This window comes from Clupea harengus, chromosome 20 (genome assembly GCF_900700415.2).
Source record: "Clupea harengus chromosome 20, Ch_v2.0.2, whole genome shotgun sequence".
In the NCBI taxonomy this organism is placed as follows: domain Eukaryota; kingdom Metazoa; phylum Chordata; class Actinopteri; order Clupeiformes; family Clupeidae; genus Clupea; species Clupea harengus.
Window position 1 is genome coordinate 21,371,951 of NC_045171.1, and position 22,048 is coordinate 21,393,998.

General features: G+C 41.0%; 1 protein-coding gene across 1 annotated transcript; it reads left to right on the forward strand.

Moving 5' to 3' along the window:
• Window positions 1–6,187: 6,187 nt before the first annotated feature.
• Window positions 6,188–21,186, forward strand: LOC116225155 (L-asparaginase 1-like). Its single transcript, XM_042710823.1, has 13 exons — window positions 6,188–6,426; window positions 11,267–11,336; window positions 12,534–12,624; window positions 13,414–13,552; window positions 13,912–14,038; window positions 14,330–14,455; window positions 14,899–14,994; window positions 15,399–15,525; window positions 15,771–15,883; window positions 17,822–18,001; window positions 18,461–18,568; window positions 20,009–20,056; window positions 20,309–21,186. Exons 1-13 carry the CDS (start codon window positions 6,371–6,373, stop codon window positions 20,321–20,323), a joined length of 1,296 nt encoding a protein of 431 aa, XP_042566757.1. The 5' UTR covers window positions 6,188–6,370; the 3' UTR covers window positions 20,324–21,186.
• The last annotated feature ends 862 nt before the right edge of the window (window positions 21,187–22,048 follow it).

Here is a 22,048-nt window from a genome sequence, read left to right on the forward strand (position 1 = left end):
AAAAACTGTGCCATTTGTGTCCATTTAATACTCTCACAGTACAACCTCCTCACAGATGCTTATCATGTCATTGGGTTAGCATATAAGTTTCTGTTGACTTAGTCCATCACACAGGTTGCATGTGAGAGAAGCTTCTCAACCTTAAAATTTGTGAAGAATAGGCTACGAAGCTTATTGAGTCAGGACAACTTGGAGGCTTTCATGTTAATGTGCACAGAGAAGAAAATCCTCATGTCCATAAGCAACGACACAGTTATAGATAAAGTGGCTGAAACCAGTGCACTGCTTAGGCGGTTACTGATGCTGTAGATCAGGGGTCGGCAAGTAACTTGGGCCGCGGGCCAGTATTTTTCCTCGCCACTAGGTGGCGGGCAAGAGTCTGGGTTGCTGCCTATTTAGACGCTGCGATAGGTGCCCCTTACGTGACCTCGCAACAACTAGGCCTACATTAGGAATGGATAGGTCTACTAAAAACAAGTAATGATAATAAATCATGTGAATGCCCATTGGTGGTCTGTTTGAATAATTTCATTATTTGAATTATTAGCCCCCTCTGACAATATGGTCTCGCCTATTGTGAATAATAGCAATGATGGACTTCTTTCAACATTGAGCCTCCTAATTAGACCTAGGCTACTAATTGGAGTCTATCTTAGGCTCTTTTATTTCTAAATAGTTGGTTGACGCACCTCCTTACAATGCAACAATGTTTATTGTTTTGGGTAAATAGCGTGCACAGGGAAGTTACCAAAGAATTAGCTGGGAACGATGTCTTTGTCAAGAGTCTGAAGAGGAAAGTTGACAACCAAAACAGAGCCTATAAAGGGGAATGGAAAGACAATTTTGCGTTTATCTTACCCGGTTTCACTAATGGGAAGCCCATGTGTCTCATATGCAAACAAAGTTGTCGCGGTTTGCAAAACATAAACCTATGTTTTTTTATTTCGCTCTGACGCAATAATCTTGTTGCAACACTTCTGTCGGGCTAAAATTCAGTTTAAGACGAGTGATGAAATTAAGAATGCAAATCATGGTGCCCTGGTGTTCTCTTTCATTTCTGCTTAGCATCAGCTTGCCTAATTTGTGAGCCTGTCGACCGGGGGAAAAAACGCTGCAAAAGGTTCTCCTTACATGACCTCGCAACAACTAGGCCTACATGGAGAATGGATAGGTCTACTTAAAATAACTAATGATAATAAACCATGTGCATGAGCCCATTGGTGGTCTGTTTGAATAATTTCATTATTTTAATGAACTCTATCTTAGCCCCCTCTGTTAGGGTGACCAGATTTCCCGGACCTAAAACCGGTTCACTTTGCGCGTCAGTTATGATGACTACAGTAAGGGTACATGAATTATTGGTGGTTGTTGTGCTTTACTTCATTCCTTTATATCTTATTAATCATCAGGAATTGACATGAGTTCATAGCCTCTCATTCATGACCTCATGCATGAACAACACATCAACTAAAACATTAGGTGGGTACATTATTAGGCACAATTTGTCTTCAAATCAGAATTTGCGCAGTGCACATTGTGCACATTGCACATTGTTTTGCATAAAAAGAAATAATCATGATCATACTTATTAAATCACAATTCATAATGATGTGTCGTAGCTAATGCTTCAGTTGTGTTGTTCATTTATGAGGTCACGAAAGACATATGAACCAGGGGCGTAACTATAGGGGGTGCAGCAGGTGCGGCTGCACCTGGGCCCGTGGGGTTTCGGGGCCCATAGCCGGGCTCAAAGATATAAACGCGACGGGGCCCCCTCAGTTTTAGTATGGCGATTAATTTTGTCGGATATGTTTGTGTTCAATTACGCGCTATTTTTTTATTGGAGGTAGTGTCAAATGTTATTTATACACTTGAAAAAGCAAACTTATCTCAGTCATGGTTGTTAATATTTTTTGGGGAAAAGTAGGAATTTATAACAAAACCATACGCTTATCCTACATACACTATAGAAACTATCAAAAATACTATTCAATTAAATGAATAAGTTCTTATTTTCTTTTGTATTTTTGTGATTAGCAATGATGATTGCTGGGTAATATGTATGTTGTTGTCCAATGTCAAGTCTCTATTTGATCATGTGACAATACAATACGCTATAGTTAAACCAACTCTGATAACCTAGTTCTGAAGGCACAGCACAACTTTACTCGTAACAATGCCTTTTAAGCACAAGAGTGGAAGTAGAAAAGGGCAAGAGAAAAAAGAACAGGAGGAGAAGGCGGCAAAGTGGCCTAAATTAGATTATTTTGGCTTTTTAACTAGCCCGTCAACTATAGTCGCCAGCCCACGGAGTCAGCAGTGCAGCAGTTCAGCTGGGATCAGTATCGCTGCTTCTGCCCTCAGTTGTGTGTCGGCAACCATGCAACAGTTAACAATTTTTAGGGTAAGAAATGTTCCTGCTGAGAGTCAAACAAGACTTACTTCATTGTGTACACACCCTTCGCTTCTGATATGTGTAAGTTTGATTAATTAAACACTATTCATATTGATAACAAACACCTTTGATTAGCGGTTTTTTTCGACGCGGTTGCGAAAGAAGGGAACGCTACGATTTTTTTTTTTTTTTTTTTTTTTGCGTTCACTAGGGGGGCCCGGCATAATACCTTGCACCTGGGCCCGTCGTTACTACCTTACGCCACTGATATGAACGCGTCAATTCCTGATGATTCATGGGATATTAAGGAATGCAGTAATACATAAATCATTAATGACATAATGCATAATAATACATATACATCAATGAATTAATGCGTGAATTCATGATTATTGTATCCTGTACCTTTAGCGTAAAGTGTTACCAGTGTTATTCCAACAACACACGCACACCCTATTGGAAACATTCATTCCGTATATTTGTTACATGAGTGAATTTGCAGAAGTATCATTTATTGGCCAACGTCCCCTCCTCAGCAGCCCGCTTGAGCTCACCACTTCCAGCGTCAACATTGTTAAAATAGGTGGCTACGCTGCTAGCCCCTGCCTCTACCCACCTATTACGTTTGGCTGTTTTCATATGATCTTTAACATCTGCGCTACCACCATGGCTTACAGAAAATGAGGTTTTGCAGTGTGTGCAGAACGCTGCATAATCATCGCCCTGGACTAGCTGTTGATATAGCCTGACCGTAAAACGAGACAGATAAGAAGAGGCTTTTGCAACAATGTTTACAAATATACATTGTAACGCTGGCTGCACAGATTATGCAGACACAGATCGCTACGATTGACTGACACACACACACACATTGTTCAAATCATACGCTGGACGCTTTATTAGTCTTTCTACATAGGTTTAGTTAATGATCGGGCTATAATAAGACCACATCGGCTATGTAATCGCTGACAACCGGGACAATTTCATAGTGGTTGGTGTAAACCGGGACATTTTAGCGTCCCGACAGGTTTTTGCACGCAACTCAGAATCGGGACTGTCCCGGTCAAACCGGGACGTCTGGTCACCCTACCCTCTGTCAAAATAGCCTTGCCTATTGTGAAGAATAGCAATGATGGACTTCTTTCAACATTGAAATTGAAATCCTAATTAGACCTAAGCTAATAATATTTTTGCAACACTTCTGTCCAGCTGAAGTTCAGTTAAAGACGAGTGATGAAATTAAGAATGCAAATCATGGTGCCCTGGTGTTCTCTCTCACTTCTGCTTAGCATCAGCTTGCCTAATTCGTGAGCCTGTCGACTGAAAAAAAATATATATATAAAAAAAAAAAAACTCGGCTACGATCGGAATAATCTGACGGAAATTGGCCCGAAGGGCCGCCTGTTGCCGACCCATGCTGTAGATGCTGTTGGTGCTATTCGCAATGTAACTGTATACTGTACTGTGAGTTGAACTGTAAACATTAGTTCAATATGCCTCTTTGTTGAAGAGTGGGATACGTTTCAAATGCTTTATTTATTTATTTCTGCTTTTGTTAATTTATCAACCTATCCTTGTGGAATAGTGGAATATTTTTTGTTAACTTCACATCTTAAGTGGATTATTATTTAACCTTTACATTGTTTGTTGAATCATGGTATTAATAAAGAGAAAACTACAGGATAGTAAGAGCTGAACTGTTGCTTCATTTATCCAATTTCCACTACCATGGAAAAAGTGGGCCGGTCTTGGGCCTGAAATTCCCGGGCTTAAAAGTGGCCCCACTCCGGCCCTGTCGATAAGCAATGAGATAGAACATTGTGAAAGAAAACTATTACGGTCTGAGTTTTGCGTTGCGCCGCTCTTCCATAGCTCTCAGCCCTGCAGGACACCTACCACACACGATGCCTCAGAAAAGCTTGTAGGATTCTAAAAGACTGTTACCACCCATCATACAGACGTTTTACTTCGCTGCCATCTGGCAGGCGATACTGGAGCATTCGGTCTCGAACATGAAGACAGTTTATTCACTTGCCACTTTACACACTGACACTTTTAACTACTGTTTGCACTATATGTTTAGTTATTGTATTGTATATTAAGTATATTTAGTATATTTAGCATATTTATAGTTTTCTATGTTAGTATAGGTTTATTATAGGTTTAATATACAGTATGTTCAGAGTATTTATATGTTATGTTATGATAGGTTGTTGTGCGGTGTCTTGTCATAAGAATTTCAGTGCTCAGTCTGACTCTGTGTTGTTCTGTGCATCTGACAATAAAAGACTTGAACTTCAAGTTCAAGTTCAAGTTCAAGTTTATTATCATTTACTCATAAACAGCATTTATCAGTAATGAAATTCTTTGTGCTCAGTGTCCGTTCAACTTAGAGAATAAATAAATTAAATACTGGAGAATGGAGAAAAAGGGTAGGAAAAATAGAAACAAATTGTAGTGCAAAACGATATTTCAAGGACAGTTCAGCATCCTGATGGCATGTGGGTAAAAACTATCCCTGTATCTGCTGGTACGGGACCTTATACTCTTGTATCGCCTTCCAGAAGGCAGGAGGGAGAAAAGACTGTGGCAGGGATGACTAGGGTCAAAAATGATCCGCTTGGCCTTCCTCCTGCAGCGCTGGCTGTAAAGGTCCTGGATGGATGGCAATGCAGTCCTTGTAATACGCTGTGCAGATTTGACCACTCTTTGTAGTGTCTTCCTGTCCTGGGCAGTGCTGTTGCCAAACCATGTTGTAATTCCACCAGTCAGTATGCTCTCAATGGTGCAGCGGTAAAAATTGGTCAGTACAGTGCAGTCCATGCCAAATTTCCGCAGTCGCCGCAGAAAAAAGAGCCTCTGTTTCGCTGTCCTCGTAACCACACCAATATGGTGTGTCCAGCTCAGATCCTCGCTGATATTGATACCAAGAAATCTGAAACTTTTGACTCTCTCCACAGCCGTGCCCCCGATGTGAATGGGTGCATGTTCTCCCTGCAGCCGCCTGTAGTCCACTATCAACTCCTTGGTTTTTGCTACATTAAGCAGCAGGCTGTTATCCTGACACCAAGATGTCATTGTTGCCACCTCTGCTCTGTAGGCAGACTCATCACCATTCTTGATGCAGCCGATAATGGTGGTGTCATCAGCAAACTTAATGATGGTGTTGGAGCTGTTAGTGGTTGCACAATCATAGGTGAACAGGGAGTACAACAGTGGGCTTAACACACAACCCTGTGGGGCACCAGTGCTGAGTGTTAGACTGGTTGAGGTGATGTTACCTAGCCGTACTGCCTGTGGCCTGTCTGTCAGGAAGTTCAGTATCCAGCTGTACATGGAGGGACTGATGTTCAGGTCCTGTAGTTTCATGATGAGCCTGGATGGTACTATGGTGTTGAAGGCGGAGCTGAAGTCGATGAAGAGCATCCGCACGTACGTGTTGTTCTGATCCAGGTGAGAGAGAGCAGTGTTTAAGGCCAAAGCTACAGCATCATCTGTAGACCTGTTCGGCCTATATGCAAACTGGAGTGGGTCTAATGCAGGTGACAGGCAGGATGTAATGTGGTCTTTGACTAACCTCTCAAAGCATTTCATCACAACAGAGGTGAGTGCGACAGGGCGGTAATCATTGAGACAGCTCACTGATGGTTTCTTAGGGACTGGCATGATGGTGGCCCTCTTGAAGCTATTGGGCACGACAGACTGGGACAGGGAGAGGTTAAAGATGTCACTGAACACCTCTGCCAGTTCAGGAGCACAGGCCTTGAGGGAAAAAGAGTAGGCTAACCCTAACTTGAACTTGACCACAAACATGCTCTTTTTCCACACACTCATAGTTTCTCAGAAAACTGTAGCTCACTGACTTCTGACTCACTGACAATGCTCCACCTTTTTCGGTAAGTGATTACAAAACCATACAACCCCTGACCTCTTCTAGATCAGGCCTTGCACAAAACTATAAAACGAGCATCAGCAATGAATCAAAAAAGAAGTTCAGAACTTGTACGAGCTGTCCAGCTGTCTCTGGAAAGGTAACTAGGTTCTTATTTTCTAATTACTAGCCTGTTTCACTAAATAGCTCATGTGGAATTATTGTCGAGGGCTAAAAGGCCTACAGGGCAGAGAGGGCACAGTAGTGCTGCGAGTCTTTACCACAAGATTGTTCTATTTAAATAATGCAGGTGTTTGTGACGGCATAATTCAGTTTACAGTTTACAGTTTACAGATTGTTCTATTTCGTCACTGATGAAATAATTTTAACGTATACCTATTACGTAAGGAATAATGTATTGTCCGGAGGTCATTATCCAAAAATAAATCCCGACGGGGCGAACAGCACCCCGACGCGCAGCAGCATTTTTTTCCCAAAACATCTGCGTTCGCGAAACGCCGACTTGTCTCGATTGTCTGCTGTTGCGGACGTGTCGCACAGGTGTCATTTTTACAGCGGGTCTGATCCCCAGGGAGCAAACATACTAATGAAAATGTGCATCTGTACTATAAGTAGGGTTGTCACGGTGAAGGAATTTCCACTGCAATGATTTACAGTCGCTTAACAGCGCAATCCTTTTTTCTAATTAATTAATTTATCCTGATTTTAGTGCTATACAAATTAGCTTTATTGTTAGGCAATTATTATGTATATTGTTGTTTTTTAAATTACAAAATGGCAGTTTTATAACAAGTTACATTTATTTAGTTCGTTTTCATATTTATTTAGTTTATTGCCAGCCAGGCTAAATGCAGAACACAGAAGGGCAATAAGGCACAATAAGAATGCAAGGTAGACTACACCTTCTTTATGAGAACGGTGCAAAACTAATGCAATACATGGTAAAAAAAAAGAAAAAGAAAAAAGATAGGAAAACGAATTATTCCTTTCCTAGAAGGGCCGCAAAAGCCAAATACCATATCGAAACGTTAGCAAAAGTGAATCTAATTTCGTCGAGCTGCCCCTTTTTTCGATTCCTAAATGTAGGTGTTCCTCCTGGCCCCTGCTACTTTTCTCCTAGTTTCATGAAGATTGGTCAAGTAGTTTTTGCGTACCTGTTTACAGAAAGACAGACAAGCAAGTCGCACCAATAACTTGATTGCTGTCTGTGGCACCACCGCTTCTGCATCTCAAACCGAACATAGCCGTTGTAAAAGCTAAATGGAAGGAGACAAAAGGATGCAATGTATTGGCCGTCTTGCTATGACTTCATAGGCGGAGATGCCTACCCCCCCCCCCCCCCAACAATCATTGTTAACACAAATAAATAATTTTGATTAATATAGTAATATTATAAAAAAGCCCGACAACACAAGCAGTGCTCATTATAATCGTAAAACAATGTTTTTTTTAAGTGTTGCAAAATCATGATCCCCTATTCCTCAAAGTGGTTTGGTTCACATGTTATTTCCAACGGGCGGGGCTACCGTCAGCTCCCTGTTTCAGTAGCCTACACCATGGGTCGGCAGCAGGCAGCCCCTGGACTAATTCTGGCCCGCCAGCGATTTTTTTTTGGCCCGTCAGATTATTCGTATCGTTCCAATTTCATCAGTCTACTTTAACTGAACTTCAGGCCGACAGAAGTGTTGCAGCAAGATATTTGCGTTAGAGCGAAATAAAAAAAACATAGGTTTATGTTTTGCAAAACGCGACAACTTTGTTGAATCGTGGGTTTGTTTGTTTGACTGTTCTCCTGAAAACCACATAGTTGACATACAGAACCCCCTAGAAAATTATATTTCACGAGGAAACCTTCTTATTTCACTTATTGAGATGAGAAGAACAGTATGGAAGGACAGGAATTACAGTCACTGCCAAATAACAGAGCAACACAGTTGGATTTAGAGAGAGAAATAGAAAGAGGAAATTATTATTTTCATTTTTAGAATTCGTTTGAAAAAATAAGCTTGAATGTTGATGTCAGATGGACTCATTACAAAAGAGTGTATTGCATTTGACAAACTAACATTCGCCGTTCAGGTCTGTGTAAGAAAAAAGGACGTTTCTTTTGTGGGTGATGCAGCAATCTGTCTTTATTGCAGTAAAGTGCGCAATCTTTATTCCAGTAAAGTGTAGTAACGAAGCACGTGGAACATACCCCGGATTCAGCGGTGCAGATCTGAACAACAAGCATCTCCAATACTGTTTAAGACACCTCCTAGGCTTTTTAATGTAAATGAGCTATAGGCTTCAACTGCATTTAGAGAGATAAATAGAAAGAGGAAATTGATTTTTTTCATTTTTAGAATTCTTTTGAAAAAATAAGCTTGAATGTTGATGTCAGATGGACTCATTACAAAAGAGTGTATTGCATTTGACAAACTAACATTCGCCGTTCAGGTCTGTGTAAGAAAAAAGGACGTTTCTTTTGTGGTTGATGCAGCAATCTGTCTTTATTGCAGTAAATTGCGCAATCTTTATTCCAGTAAAGTGTAGTAACGAAGCACGTGGAACATACCCCGGATTCAGCGGTGCAGACCTGAACAACAAGCATCTCCAATACTGTTTAAGACACCTCCTAGACTTTTTAATGTAAATGAGCTATAGGCTTCAAATGCAAACAGGTCTGTCAACTGTTTGCTGTTCTGTATGGTAATCAGGTTTCACTGACTGAGATGGTTCTCAATAGCCTACTCCATTCCCATGATTGCAGTCACTCACACCTCAGTTTGCTGGGGTCTTTTCCTTTGTTACCATGATACGATTGGCTTTTGGTGGTCACAGCAGCTGCTTGATCATGAATGTCATGCTCACTCACAGGATATACTGTAATCTGTCATAACCATTGTTATTGTACATTACTGGCAGAGAAACATCACTCTAGCCAGCAATTCTTCTGGGCCCGTCAGATTATTCCAATTGTAGCCGAGTTTTTTCTTTTTCTGTCGACATGCTGACGAATTAGGCAAACTGATGCTAAGCAGAAATGAGATAGAACACCAGGGCATCATGATTTTAATTCTTAATTTCACCAGTCGTCTTTAACTGAACTTCAGGCCGACAGAAGTGTTGCAACAAGATAGCGTCAGAGCGAAATGAAAAAACGTAGGTTTATGTTTTGCAAACCACGACAGAAAGAAGGGCCATTAGTGAAACCGGGTAAGATGAATGCGAAATTGTCTCTCCATTCCTCTTTATAGGCTCTGTTTTCGTTGTCAACTTTCCTCTTCAGACTTTTTGACAAAGACATCGTTCCCAGCTAATTATTTGCTAACTTCTCTCTGCACGCTATTTCCCCAAACAATAAACATGGCAAATGGCATTGAAAAAATAAATAAGCACTAAACTCAATCGCGTGGATATAGCCATTGTGGAATAGAATGGACACATCTACATTCTGCAACAGTAGGCTACCTCCACCTCTGAAGTTAGGTACATGTTGAAAGTCGCTCCAGTAAAGTTCGAGCAAAACCCACGCTGACCGTGTGAACTTTGGACATTATTTGTCTGGGAGTAGATATTTTGTGTTGGTACATTTAATGCCGTTTAGAGAATTTCTGTTTGTAAATGTTATAAGAGAACTCGGTATTTAGCAGCCAAGTTATGCTAGCTCTCGTGGTATCACGCTACCTTTATGCCACATTATTTGACGTGAAATGTATGTCCTATCTCTTTATTTCTGTCTGTTCCAGACAGTTTTACAAAATCAAACGTCCTGTATGAATAAATGCATGCTGATAACTTCAGTAAACTCAAGCAAAACAAGACTTGTGGATTCACTTGAAATTCAGGAATTACTCTCTGAAATTTGACCATGTATTGTCCCCCCCTACAACAAAATGGGATCTCTCAGTTACTGACCCTGGTCTGCATATCCTGATGCCCACCCCAAGATGACATCCTTGTAACACCACTGTCTAATATTTTGAAATAACGTGACCATAAGGTAACGTCAGTGGTGGACCTTCAGGGCCATTCATAAATAATATTTTGGCTAGTGCCTAATGTTAATAATCGATCTGTGCCTATACCATATTTCCCGATCGCTTCCTCCTCCTGTCCAAGCAAAGACATCACAATATCTCATTGCCGCCTCTTTTGTGGCCCCCTGCCAGTCCGTGAAATTAGTGCCTGTCAACGGGTCTGCGTTCGTCTCTAATCCAAAGGTTGAGGGTACAAATCCATTTTCTGACAGGTGTAATTTAACATAATTGGGGCCTGCTTTCTCCACTGGCTCGCAATCACAAAAATCTCAATTCTTCAACAAGCATACAATAAGCAATACGCAAATTATGCATCAATCAGATTTTAAGGCGTGGCCAATTATTACTATATCGAATATCTTGTGATCTAAAGGTCCAAAATTAACAAAACCCGATGTGGATGCATGCCTAATTTCATGAAATTTCATCCATCTTTTTACCGTCTATTTTTGCTGAGAATTGCTGTTCGTCAGGCATAGAGAATAGGCTCTGTAAAACTTCACATGACTTGCGGCTACAGCAGTGTGTGTGTTCTTACCTGTTAACATGGGCGCCGAAATAAAAATCAACAGAGTGGAATTTATACCTGCCGTTCCCGTCCTTTCGCAGGGCGACACGCGCCAAAAATGACCCAATTTTCGCTGGCGCGTGGTGCGCTTAGGTGTAATTTTGGCTGGTTGACACTCCAGTGAAGGAACGTAGGGATTCCCAGATGGCGCAGAACTCGTGGATGGAGAACAATTGTACTTACATGCAGTTTAGACCGTCTTTTGTTATAAGTTACTTTTGTACTAAATATGTAACAAATTAATCGCTAATGAGTCTTTAAAAATGTTTTGTTAGCTAAATTCAATGAGCTAGCTAAATAGTTACCATATGTAAAAGTTACACAGCTACTCAGATGCCATCAAAACCTAATTTAAGTTGGGACTTGTTAATGTTTCATTTTACAAACAGCAAATACACAAGTCAACTGATTAAAAGTGTTTCGGGAGACACTGCACAGATGTCATCTGCCTGTGCTCACCAGCAGGGGCGGCTCGTCCATAAGGGCGATTGGGGCGACGCACTGCCTAGGAAAAAAAAAAAAAAAACCTCCTTATGTATGAACGCAATATTCTTGTAAGTCGCGTAAATGACATGTACATTTAAATGTAATAATTTTTTTTCCTGTCGGATTCTACCACTAGACCGTCTGATCTGCCTCTGTATGTCATTGTCGAATCAGGTAACAGTCGTTCAGTCAGCCTAAAGTCGTGCTTCAAATGGCCCCACCCCTTCTGGGGCGATTTGGGGCGAAATGAAAATCGCCCCAGACCTCTCCCATTGACTCCCATGTTAAATCCATTTTTTTCACAAAACAGAGCTCTCAATGCATTCTCTATGGCTTCCGGGAGGGCTCGCCCCTCCTGGTCTTGTCATAAGTAGTGGACGTAAAAGCCTATACGAACGTCATACAGCTTCGACGGAGGCATATTCTGTCAAGATGGCTGCCCTGTCCAGTGCAAGAACTCGATTCGCTCTTTGACAGAAACTCCTTTTTAGTCGGCGTACTAATGAAGATAAATTGACAACAAAACAATTAGGACTTCCTAGACCAAATGTATCCATTCAACAGGTTTCTACAAAGGGAGGGAAATCCTACATCCAAGAATTGGAACGAAAGAAAATCGCGGTCGTGAAGTGGCTAATGCGGTCTGTATTTCATATACCACTGTCACTTTTCATAGGTTTTACAGTGTGTTTCACAGTTCGCTTCTTGCACTAACACTGAATAATTTTTTATGTGATGACTTATTTTGCTTTTGTAAGCCAATACTTTCAAGATCAGTCAATAAATATTGTTGGTTTTGACTTATGTTACCCCTTCTTTATGATGTTACTGGACATATCATGTGTCCTGTTAAGCTATGTTACATCATACAACATTTGAGACACGTGGATAATGAAAAAGTGGGATAATTTAATGTGGAGCCACATCATGTTTGCTTATGAAGGCTCCTGGATGCAACTTTCTTCCATAGCTTTCCACCTGTAACTTGCTACTCTAGCTATGTAGCAAGAGGGGACATATTACTGTTGTGTGCATGCCAATAGTGGACAAAAAGGTAGTGCTGTATGAGTTAATCAGCTAACTTAATGTACCTACTGAATGGGTCGCCTTAATTATTATTAAAAAAAATTGCCCCCCCTGAGAATTTTTTCAGGAGCCGCCACTGCTCACCAGTCACAAATCGTCATGGAACCGATAACAACCAGAAAGGTGTTTGTGATCTACACGGGCGGCACTATTGCAATGTTGGAGAATGACGAAGGTAGGTTGCTGAAAGGTATTTTTGTGACTTCCCTTAAAAAGGGAAATGGAAATGAATTAATAAAGTGCCTTTCTCCACTATGGAGACATATGTAAAGACATTTCGACAATGATGTTGCAGCCGTATGAATCAGTATGAATGATATCTGCCTTTGATATCACATATTGGTAATGTGCAGCAAAACCCACACGTTGTTTCCTAAGTACCTTTTGAAATAGAATTGTTGGTCCACTACAGTGGCCCTATCAAAGGTGTGTTATTCCAAGCATTCACATAGACATCATTCTAGTTCATCCAACCATCCCACGTTAATAGAAGCGTATGGTTTTGGCCAAAATGTCAAGCACCATGTAACCATGGCTATATTGTTTTTATATCACTTAATTCAGTGTTCCGCAACACTTGCCCTGGGGCCCCATCTTGTTTTAATAGGGTTAATGGCAGCTACGCCCACAATTACTTGTTGATTGAATGAGCTGCTAATATTGCTTCATTTGACTTCACTTAAGACATTTTTTATTATCTGTTTTTTTCAGGATTTGTATTGTTTGTTTGTTAAATAACTGAGTGCTCAGTTATTTATATTGAAAACCAGCATGCACAATGAGCTCCCAGGAGCAGGGTTGAGAAATGCTAACTTACTCAAAACTACAGTCTTCATATAGATTTGCCCTCGATATGTAAACAGTGAAGGTCTGAATGTGGTGGTGTGACTGGGTAATACACAGTATGCCAGTGATGAAGAGGAGGGTGATACCAGTGATGAAGATGAGGGTGTATGTATTTCAGGCAATCTAGCGCCGGTGAGCAAGGAAGTCCTGACAGACTGGCTGTTCCGCCATTTGTTGCTGTATGAGAAGAGACCCAACGAGACTGAGGAGCAGGCTCGAGAACGGCTAACAGTCGAAGATGGCTGGTTGCTGCTGCAGTAAGTGCAACAACATGATGGTGGGGGTGGGGGTGGTACCAATCCAAGACATTGTGACGGTACTCTTCTGGGTTACATTGGCCAGCTGTGATGGTGGATAAAGAGCTAAACATAATAAAACTACACATTTTGATGTTTTCAAACCTGAACGTATGTCAATACATAGCTTTTTAAAGGGATGGCGTAAAAGGTGAACTGGTGAGCTCTGAATAAGGGTGTTCTGTTAGTAACTCTGAGTAATGGTGTTCACTAAGTTAATTGTATAAATAATTGATACTGTAAAGTAGCTACATTCACGTGGAACTGTCATGCATGCTAATGAGATTTCTGTCTAAATGTTGCTCTTTTTCTTCCCCAAGCCAAAAGGCTGTGGATAACTACAACAAAGATTTCAAGGTTCTGTACCAAATTGAGAGTCTGGATCCGCCCATTGACTCCTCCAACATGACCCCCTCCCAATGGTTTGAAATCGGAGACAAAATTCTGGTAACTATGGTAACTTCTCTGTATGCCTCCAGAGACAGAATTCTGGTAACCCAACGAGCGTTGCTTCTCTATGCCTCCAGAGAGAAAAATCTTTGCTTACGGTTCAGTTGCAATAGTGTTTACTGTAAACCCAGACTCTTCCTCCTATTGTTTCTAATTCAGTGTTCATAAGGCTATGGTAAGATGTTATGCAGTGGACAGCCAGTGATTTTATCAATTTTTTTGTGGGGTGGGGGGGCTCTGGAGGTATATTTCAGCCTTCTTGAATATCTCTCTCTCTCTGACCTCCAGGCGGCGAAGGATGACTATGATGGCTTTGTCATCCTCCATGGGACCGATACAATGGCCTACACATCCTCTGCTCTGTCCTTCATCCTGTGGGACCTGAAGAAGCCGGTCATCCTGACAGGATCCCAGGTGAGACCGCCATACCCAGTCTGGTACAACACTGTAATGAACAAGCACTACCTGAGCTGGGATGGCCCATAGAGCCAGAGCGTCTCCCTATTTCTGTGGTGTGAGGAGTGTGATATACAAGTATACCCCTTAGACAGGACACCAGTCTATCAGAGGACCATCACCCACAGCGCTGAGCACTAGGCACTAGGCAATCATTTTTAAAGTCTTCAGTTTGACTCCACTAGGAACTGACCCAACAACCTTCCAGCATCAGTGCATCTGCCCCGGCTACAAGACCCATAAAAGCGTTTAGCTGGCCATTTAAGGCCTTCTGAGTTTATAGTTTACACCTATAGAATATTACAGGATGTAATTAAATGTTGCTGTTGTTGGTGTTCCTTATGTATCATTGCTCTGCCCTCCTACATCCTGTTCGTTTGTCTGTCATTCTGTCCATGCAGACGCCGTTATTTTACCCACGCAGCAATGCTGAAGACAACTTCATCGGAGCTTTACTGATGGCCAGCTGCTACTCAAAAAATCAATTTCTGCAACAGGTCAGCAGAGGGCGCTCCAACAGCATTTTTCCCTCTACCTCTGGTCAAAGATGCATCACTGCCATGTCTCCCTCTCCTTTCTCTCTCATCACTCCTTCCTGTTTTCTGACACTTTCCACTTGAGTTTTGTTGCCATTTTGTTTTATTTTTGTCATTCATGCTGCTGAAAAACACACTGCAGGATTTAAGGGCAGTGTCTTACTAGAATAATTTACCGCAGGATGAAAAGGCAGTGTATTAGCTGAATAATTTACTGCAAGATAAAAGAGCAGTGTCCTGCCTTTGATTCAAATTCTAGATCTGAGCGCAGTCATGTTCCCTTCTCATGTCATGTCTATGAAGTGCTGTTCTGGTAACTGCTCCACGCTGCTACCCTGACCTCTTTGTTTCTTTATGCCTTGAAGGTGATGATCTATGATGACACCAAGCTGTATCAAGGCAACAGGGTGTGCAAGTACGACTGTGACTCCTTCAGTGTGTACGACAGCCCCAACGCTGAACCCCTGGCCAGGCTGGAGACTCGAATCAAGGGTAAGTTTCTGCCAGGTAGTGTGCGGACAATAAAGATTAACCCTGAGTTTAATCTGCTAGATAGTGTACGGACAATAAAGATTAACCCTGAGTTTAATCTGTAACGCTTTACTTGAAAAGCAGAGCGAGTGAGTTTCAGATTGATTTAACATTGATTCACTGTGTAGCTATCGTTGTATTACTTTCAGGAATAACTAAATAACACTGTTATAAATAATGTCATCTCTCACTTCTCTGTCCTGAAGTGCGAGAATGCAAGCCCATTTCGGAGCCCAAAGAGCTCAGAGTCAGAGCCTCCATATCTGGATTCCCCGATGTAAGGTTGCTGAAGGTCTTCCCAGGGATTAAGGCTGAATATGTAAGTGTACCTGGATTCTGCATGGGAAGTGACATGAACTTGTAGGGGAAGAGTGGGGTATGTTGAGCCAGTGGGTAAGATGAACCACCTCTTGTTTCGAGGAAATTAACCACAAATTTGGTCAATGAACCACAGATGTGGGAAGAGTCCTATCATTTCACTCTCACCATGAAGGTTTCAAGCACATAAAATAAGTAATAAGTACGCTTACCGTACATTAAAAAAACTTTTTTGCTGTCCAGAGTGAATTTTTGATGTTGTGATTCCTGTGCCGATGTAAAAGTAGATAAGTCTGAGAATATATTACAAATGTGTTTATACATCATAAAGCTTCAACAGGAGCTCAAATCATGCCACACAATACAAACACGGCTGCAAATCCACTCAGGGCAAAATGTTTAAATCCCTGGTAGCCCTTCGGGCAGGCATTCTTCAGATTTTGGTTGCCCGGAATAAATTAGACTAGCTTAAATAAAATAAAATAAAAACTGCCTATTTTAATGCTTCTTACTTAAGTGTGCTCTTCTTCCCCTGTTCTTCTCATCATTATATAATAATAACTACTTACAAACCGAGAGTGAGGTCATGCCGGGAAATATCAGACTGAGGCTGTAACGTATCGACCGAGCGATAGCGAGGTTGATACGGCAAAGGCGAAGTCTGATATTTCCCGGCATGACCGAACGGTCGAGGTTAGTAAGTTGTTTATTATATGGCATTTTTAGCTCCTTTCATTTTATAAATGAAAATAAATGGTAATTGTAAATAGAAAACATGTAGTTTTGTTCAGCTCTCAAGTCTTCTCACCACGCAGTTTGTTTCAGGCGTTGCCTAGCAACCATTTACTTGCTAACTTCAAGTTACAATGATAAATAGAAAACGGTTCAGCTAAAATAAAATGGAATTTCCTCATGGCTTTTGATGTCTTTTTTCTTTTTTTTTTTTTTCTTTGGCACATTTTCGCTGCTTCTGAATTTCCTTTGGCTTTAATTTTTTTTTTTTTTTTTTGTATGTCTATCAATATCGCTAATTTTTAAGATGACGTCAGAGGAGGGTAATAAGAATACTTATCAGACCGGCAGACCGATAAGGAGGTCAATACGCGGCTGGCATGACTACCCATTAGCCAATCAGAATGCTCGTACTGTCCTTGCCATATAATAATATGAAATATTATTATTATTATTATTACTATTATAACTATAATACTATTATTATTATAGTTGTGAATGTGAATCTCTTAGCACAGTTAATACAAACCAATACCACAAAAACAAGTCACATAAACGTTAATGCAAACAACTAAACGTACATACCTTACAGGCTACACAGATATTCTTTTCTTTATTCAGTTGAAATTGCAAATAACTTGAGCTTTGCTCATCCTTTGCTTGAATTGTATCTTGTTTCTAACTGAACATTTTAGAAACAAATGTTCCAACTTGATGCTGTATTGATGATGTCACTTTAAGATATTGCTGTAAGATACTGCTTGGACAGTATGTGTTCAGTGTTCATTAAGGGCATCAGTCACACCATGCACTCAGAAACTTAAATGCTAGCTAGCATTAGCTTTTTGCCCCATCGGCTAGGCTTCTTACATTAAATCTAATCTAGCCTCTAAGACCTTTTTTCTATTTTCTTGCTAGTTAATCTTCGGTTCATTTTCTTTTGTTGTTTAATGGTGGTTGGCAAACGGGTTTTAGGTGCATTACTGCCACTTTCTGGCTGTAGTAGTGCATTTCTAACTACCAGGTGCCCAATAGCCCAATGAGATAAAAATTACTTTTCCCACTGGCTGTGGATTTAATTTGTAAAGGTAATATCTTAATGTAAATATGTTAGTTACGTTTAGAAAATACTTAAAAAATAACTCTGGCTAGCCTTACCGGTGTTGCAGGTAAACTATCATTAACTGTTACCTTTCCTCTGTTCCAGGTCACATCTATTCTGAATGGGGCACATGGTCTCATCCTTGAAACCTTTGGTTCAGGCAATGCACCGGATGACCCCCATCTGATCGCTGCCCTGAAGGATGCCGATGAGAGGGGTGTGGTCATTCTGAACTGTACCCAGGTCTACAAGGGCACTGTGCTGCCCATCTATGATGTTTCCTCGGTGAGGTTCCCAGTGCACATGCTCATAAGCTGCTCCCCTCCTCTCTCTGTCCCTCACCTTCACTCTCCATCTCTTTCCAAGAGCAGCAGTGAGCACGTCAGATTACCTGGCTTTATCAAGTACTTAACTTGCACTTACAGCAGTTACATTCCTCCACTTTTTCTCTATTCTTATGTAGAATAGTATTTATTGATACACTAGGTCTCTATTGCTCATAGCTTGATTGTTCTATCCCTTAGATAAAAGCGTCTGCTAAATGACTAAATGTAGATCACTCACACTCAGATCACACATGTCTCTGTCCCTCACCTCCACTCTTCATCTCTTTCCAAGAGCAGCAGTGGGCACATCAGATTACCTGGCGTTATCTGGCAGAGATCCCACTGCAGAGTGCAGGTGAAGTCTGTCTCCCCTCTCTGTACTGACTCCTTTCCTTCCCTCTCTTTCCCCGTGTCTCAGGAACTGAGGGAGGCAGTTGTGTCTGGGTATGACATCACCCCTGAAGCGGCCCTGGCCAAAATGGTCTGGACCCTGAGAACTTTCCCCGACCAAAAGACAAGGAAGGCGGTTGGTGTTACTTTTGTCTTCCTTGTTGGAATGTTCTATTGTGTTCTATATGAACTATTAAAGGTAGGGTAGGCGATCTTGGAGAAACCAGCGAGGGTAAGCTAGATTTAACAGTATACAACCAAAATAATCCCTTCTCTAAAGCCACTCCTCCAAAACACATGGACGTGCATTGTCTGACAACTTTGTACGTCGCTTTGGATAAAAGCATCTGCTAAATGACATTTCATGTATGTAAATGTATGTAACTGGAGCACTACTAGAGTGCTCCTAGACTAGAGCGTTGAGGAGAGGAGAGCAGCAAATTGTCATCCTTGCTACATCAGTAGCTATCCACGTTGGCTGTATAGTTCAGGGAAATTACATATCCCCCAAAAACAAACCAGATAATTACCTGACCAACAGACACAGCAACCATAGCCTCACTTTTCAGGCCCTTCGACTCCCTCAGTTGTTGCCATCGTTACCTTCTGACCTGCTGGGAGGGCGTAGGGTTAGAGTTAGATAGGGCGTAGGGTTAGAGTTAGAAGAGCTAGGTTATAGCCTGTTATGCTAACTGCCACACCACCAACTACAAACCAACAACGGCCTGGCTTCCTGTCCCTATGGTGGGTGCTTTTACTGAACTGGCTTCTAGAACCCTTCGTCCTTATCTCCCTCGCTGCCCACAGGCTTCTGTGACTGAGTGGTCGGTCTACTGTCAGCTAGACTGAGAGGAGGCAGCATGTTGGGAAGTTTCTTGTCACAGAGTTTGTGTTTCTGAACTATGGAGGCCTTTTGGTACACAGCCCTTGAAAATTGTGGTTCTCCGCCACCAAGCTGTGGGAATGTGGTGAACCTGGGTTCAATTCCTGTCCATAGTAAGCTTTTGTAAATTGCTTTAGATGGTGCCATGGTTCGGATCTGTACAGAAGTGTGTGTGTGTGTGTGTGTGTGTGTGTTTGTGTGTGTTTCTGTTCTTTACCTTTAACTATCTCGCTAGCTTGAGCAATATGTCTGCCTTGTAGGTAGGTAGAAAGGCACATAGGCCATCCGATCATTTAATTTCGGGCTAAATAAATTGATTGGACGAGCATTTTACAGCACTGCAAAGGCCACAGATGATGGTTTTTCTCTGTTTTTATTGTTAGAGCATTTGACTTATTCGTTGCTGTCGGGATGTAAAGAGAATTTCAAGAAATAGAAGAAAAAACACTTCTAAAAAAATAGCATAATCTACCTTTTAAGATATGGTCTTATTCTGTCAGACCTGTAAGCATGGCATTGAGGGGGACAATGCAAAGATGTTTCTGTGGCATGGTTAACCCTGGCCATCTGTACAGAGCTCCTTGTGGTCAGACATATAATAGGTGGATATGTGTCATATATGGTTTCCATGTTGATTTACGTAACATCATTTTGACAATGGTGTCATTTTGATTCTATGTTTTCTCTTCACAGGTGTTGGAAGCCAGTATCTGTGGAGAGACAAGTGCACCTCCAGCCAAAGTGAGTAAAAACAGAACATCACAGAACCCCTGTCATCCCCTTTCACTCTTCATTCACCTTACCTGCAGACCTGTATCTTACCTACTGACCTGTATCTTACCTACTGATCTGTATCTTACCTGTATCTTATCTACTGACCTGTATCTTACCTATTGATCTTTATGTTACTGATACAATCACTGATTGTATCTGTATCTGCCACATATTTATCAGCCCCTTGACTGACATGATGCTGTTTCCTCTTCCCTTCAGCTGATATTTGTGTAAAATCTGAAGATGGACGACCTGGATCCCAAACACAACCTTCCGGCATTAATCTCACTGAGGTCACTCTTTAACCTAGAATGAAATACTCTGATCTTACCTGTATGTCCTGCTCTCTCTCTCTCTCTCTCTCTCTCTCTCTCTCTCTCTCTCTCTCTCTCTGTGCAATCACAGACACATCAGCTGTCCTACTGAAACGCAAAAATAGACAGTAAAAAGATCATAATAATCTTAATAATGATATTGACATCATACCAGCAACATTACAAAAACGGACACATTTCACTGCAGTTTCGATGTCTGTGTTAGTATAAATATAATATGTGTTGTTGAAAAAGCAGCAGAAAGGTGGACCCGCCAGCCAGGACAACAATCCCTATGTATGTTAGGCTGGAGTCATGTTTAACAAACATATATAAAATATGCTTACTGATAACTGCTTGAAGAGTGAAATAGGCATAAAATGCTGTGTGATGATATACTTAACTGCTTGAAGAGTGAAATAGGCATAAGATGCTGTGTGATGATATACTTAACTGCTTGAAGAGTGAAATAAGCATAAAATGCTGTGTGATGATATACTTATATACTGTGTGAAATGGGCTTACATACTATGTAAAGAGGGTTTTCGTGTGAACACCTGTTATAGAACAATGTTTGTGTTTAAGCGTGTGGAAAACATTTTTGAGCGTTTGTTGAAATGTGCAAGACAGAGAAAAACAGGAAATGAGCCATAGAGACGCATATGTGTAGGGTGAGAACATGTATGCAACAAGGGAAAGGCATTAAGCGACCAACTGAAAGATTGATGACCAAATATGGTAAATAAACTGTAACTTGCAGGAAGCAGGAGGTAATAAAAGGGAGAACACATCGGTTGTTCATCGCTCTTTTTAGGCTGGTGATGTGGACCGTGGGAGCTGCTTGAAAAAGCTCCAGCATTTGAAAAGCACACGGTAAATTCTGGTAGGTGGACACAACTAAGCGAAAACTCTACAGTGTTTAACCATTTTAGCAATGGGAAAGTGCAGGCTACATGTGTACTATATAGTAACCCAATGTAGGCGATAATTACATTACATTGATAAGTTAGTAGTTCATTCATTTTTTGAAGCGGCCATTATAAAGAAATATCAGACCTCAGAACATTGGGCTGGCCCATTCAATGGAACTTTTTGCAACATTCTGAATAGCCGTATGATAAAAATAGTTATATTTTTATTTATTATATTGATAATGAATACTTTAAAGAAAGATTCATGATTGAATAATGTAGAAAAGTGTGATTGCATAAGACATACATACTCAGTCGTGTGCAAATTTCACAAAACATCCATACATTGTGGCAGTGACTATCAGGTTTGGACTTTTAGATCACAAGGTGTATGCCATTGAGCACTATGGTCTATAGATGCTTTATGCTGAATTTCATTAGAATCTAAGCAGCAGTCTCAGACAAACTGATAAAAGACAGTGTGAAAAGAGTAGCTATAAAAAAGATTAGCATGTAAAAAGTCAAATTTACGATGCAGATCGATACAAGTGCATTGTTGAAAACAGATTAAAAATGAGTTTTGAATCCAGGTCATGTAATTTCTGAGATACATGCTAAAACGTAAATGTCTGTTGTAGTGTCACAGTTTGGTTGTTTCTGCAAAAGTTTTTTACTGTCCTTGTTCATGATGTCATACAATGATGTCCCAGTTGTTTCCATGTCACATGACATAT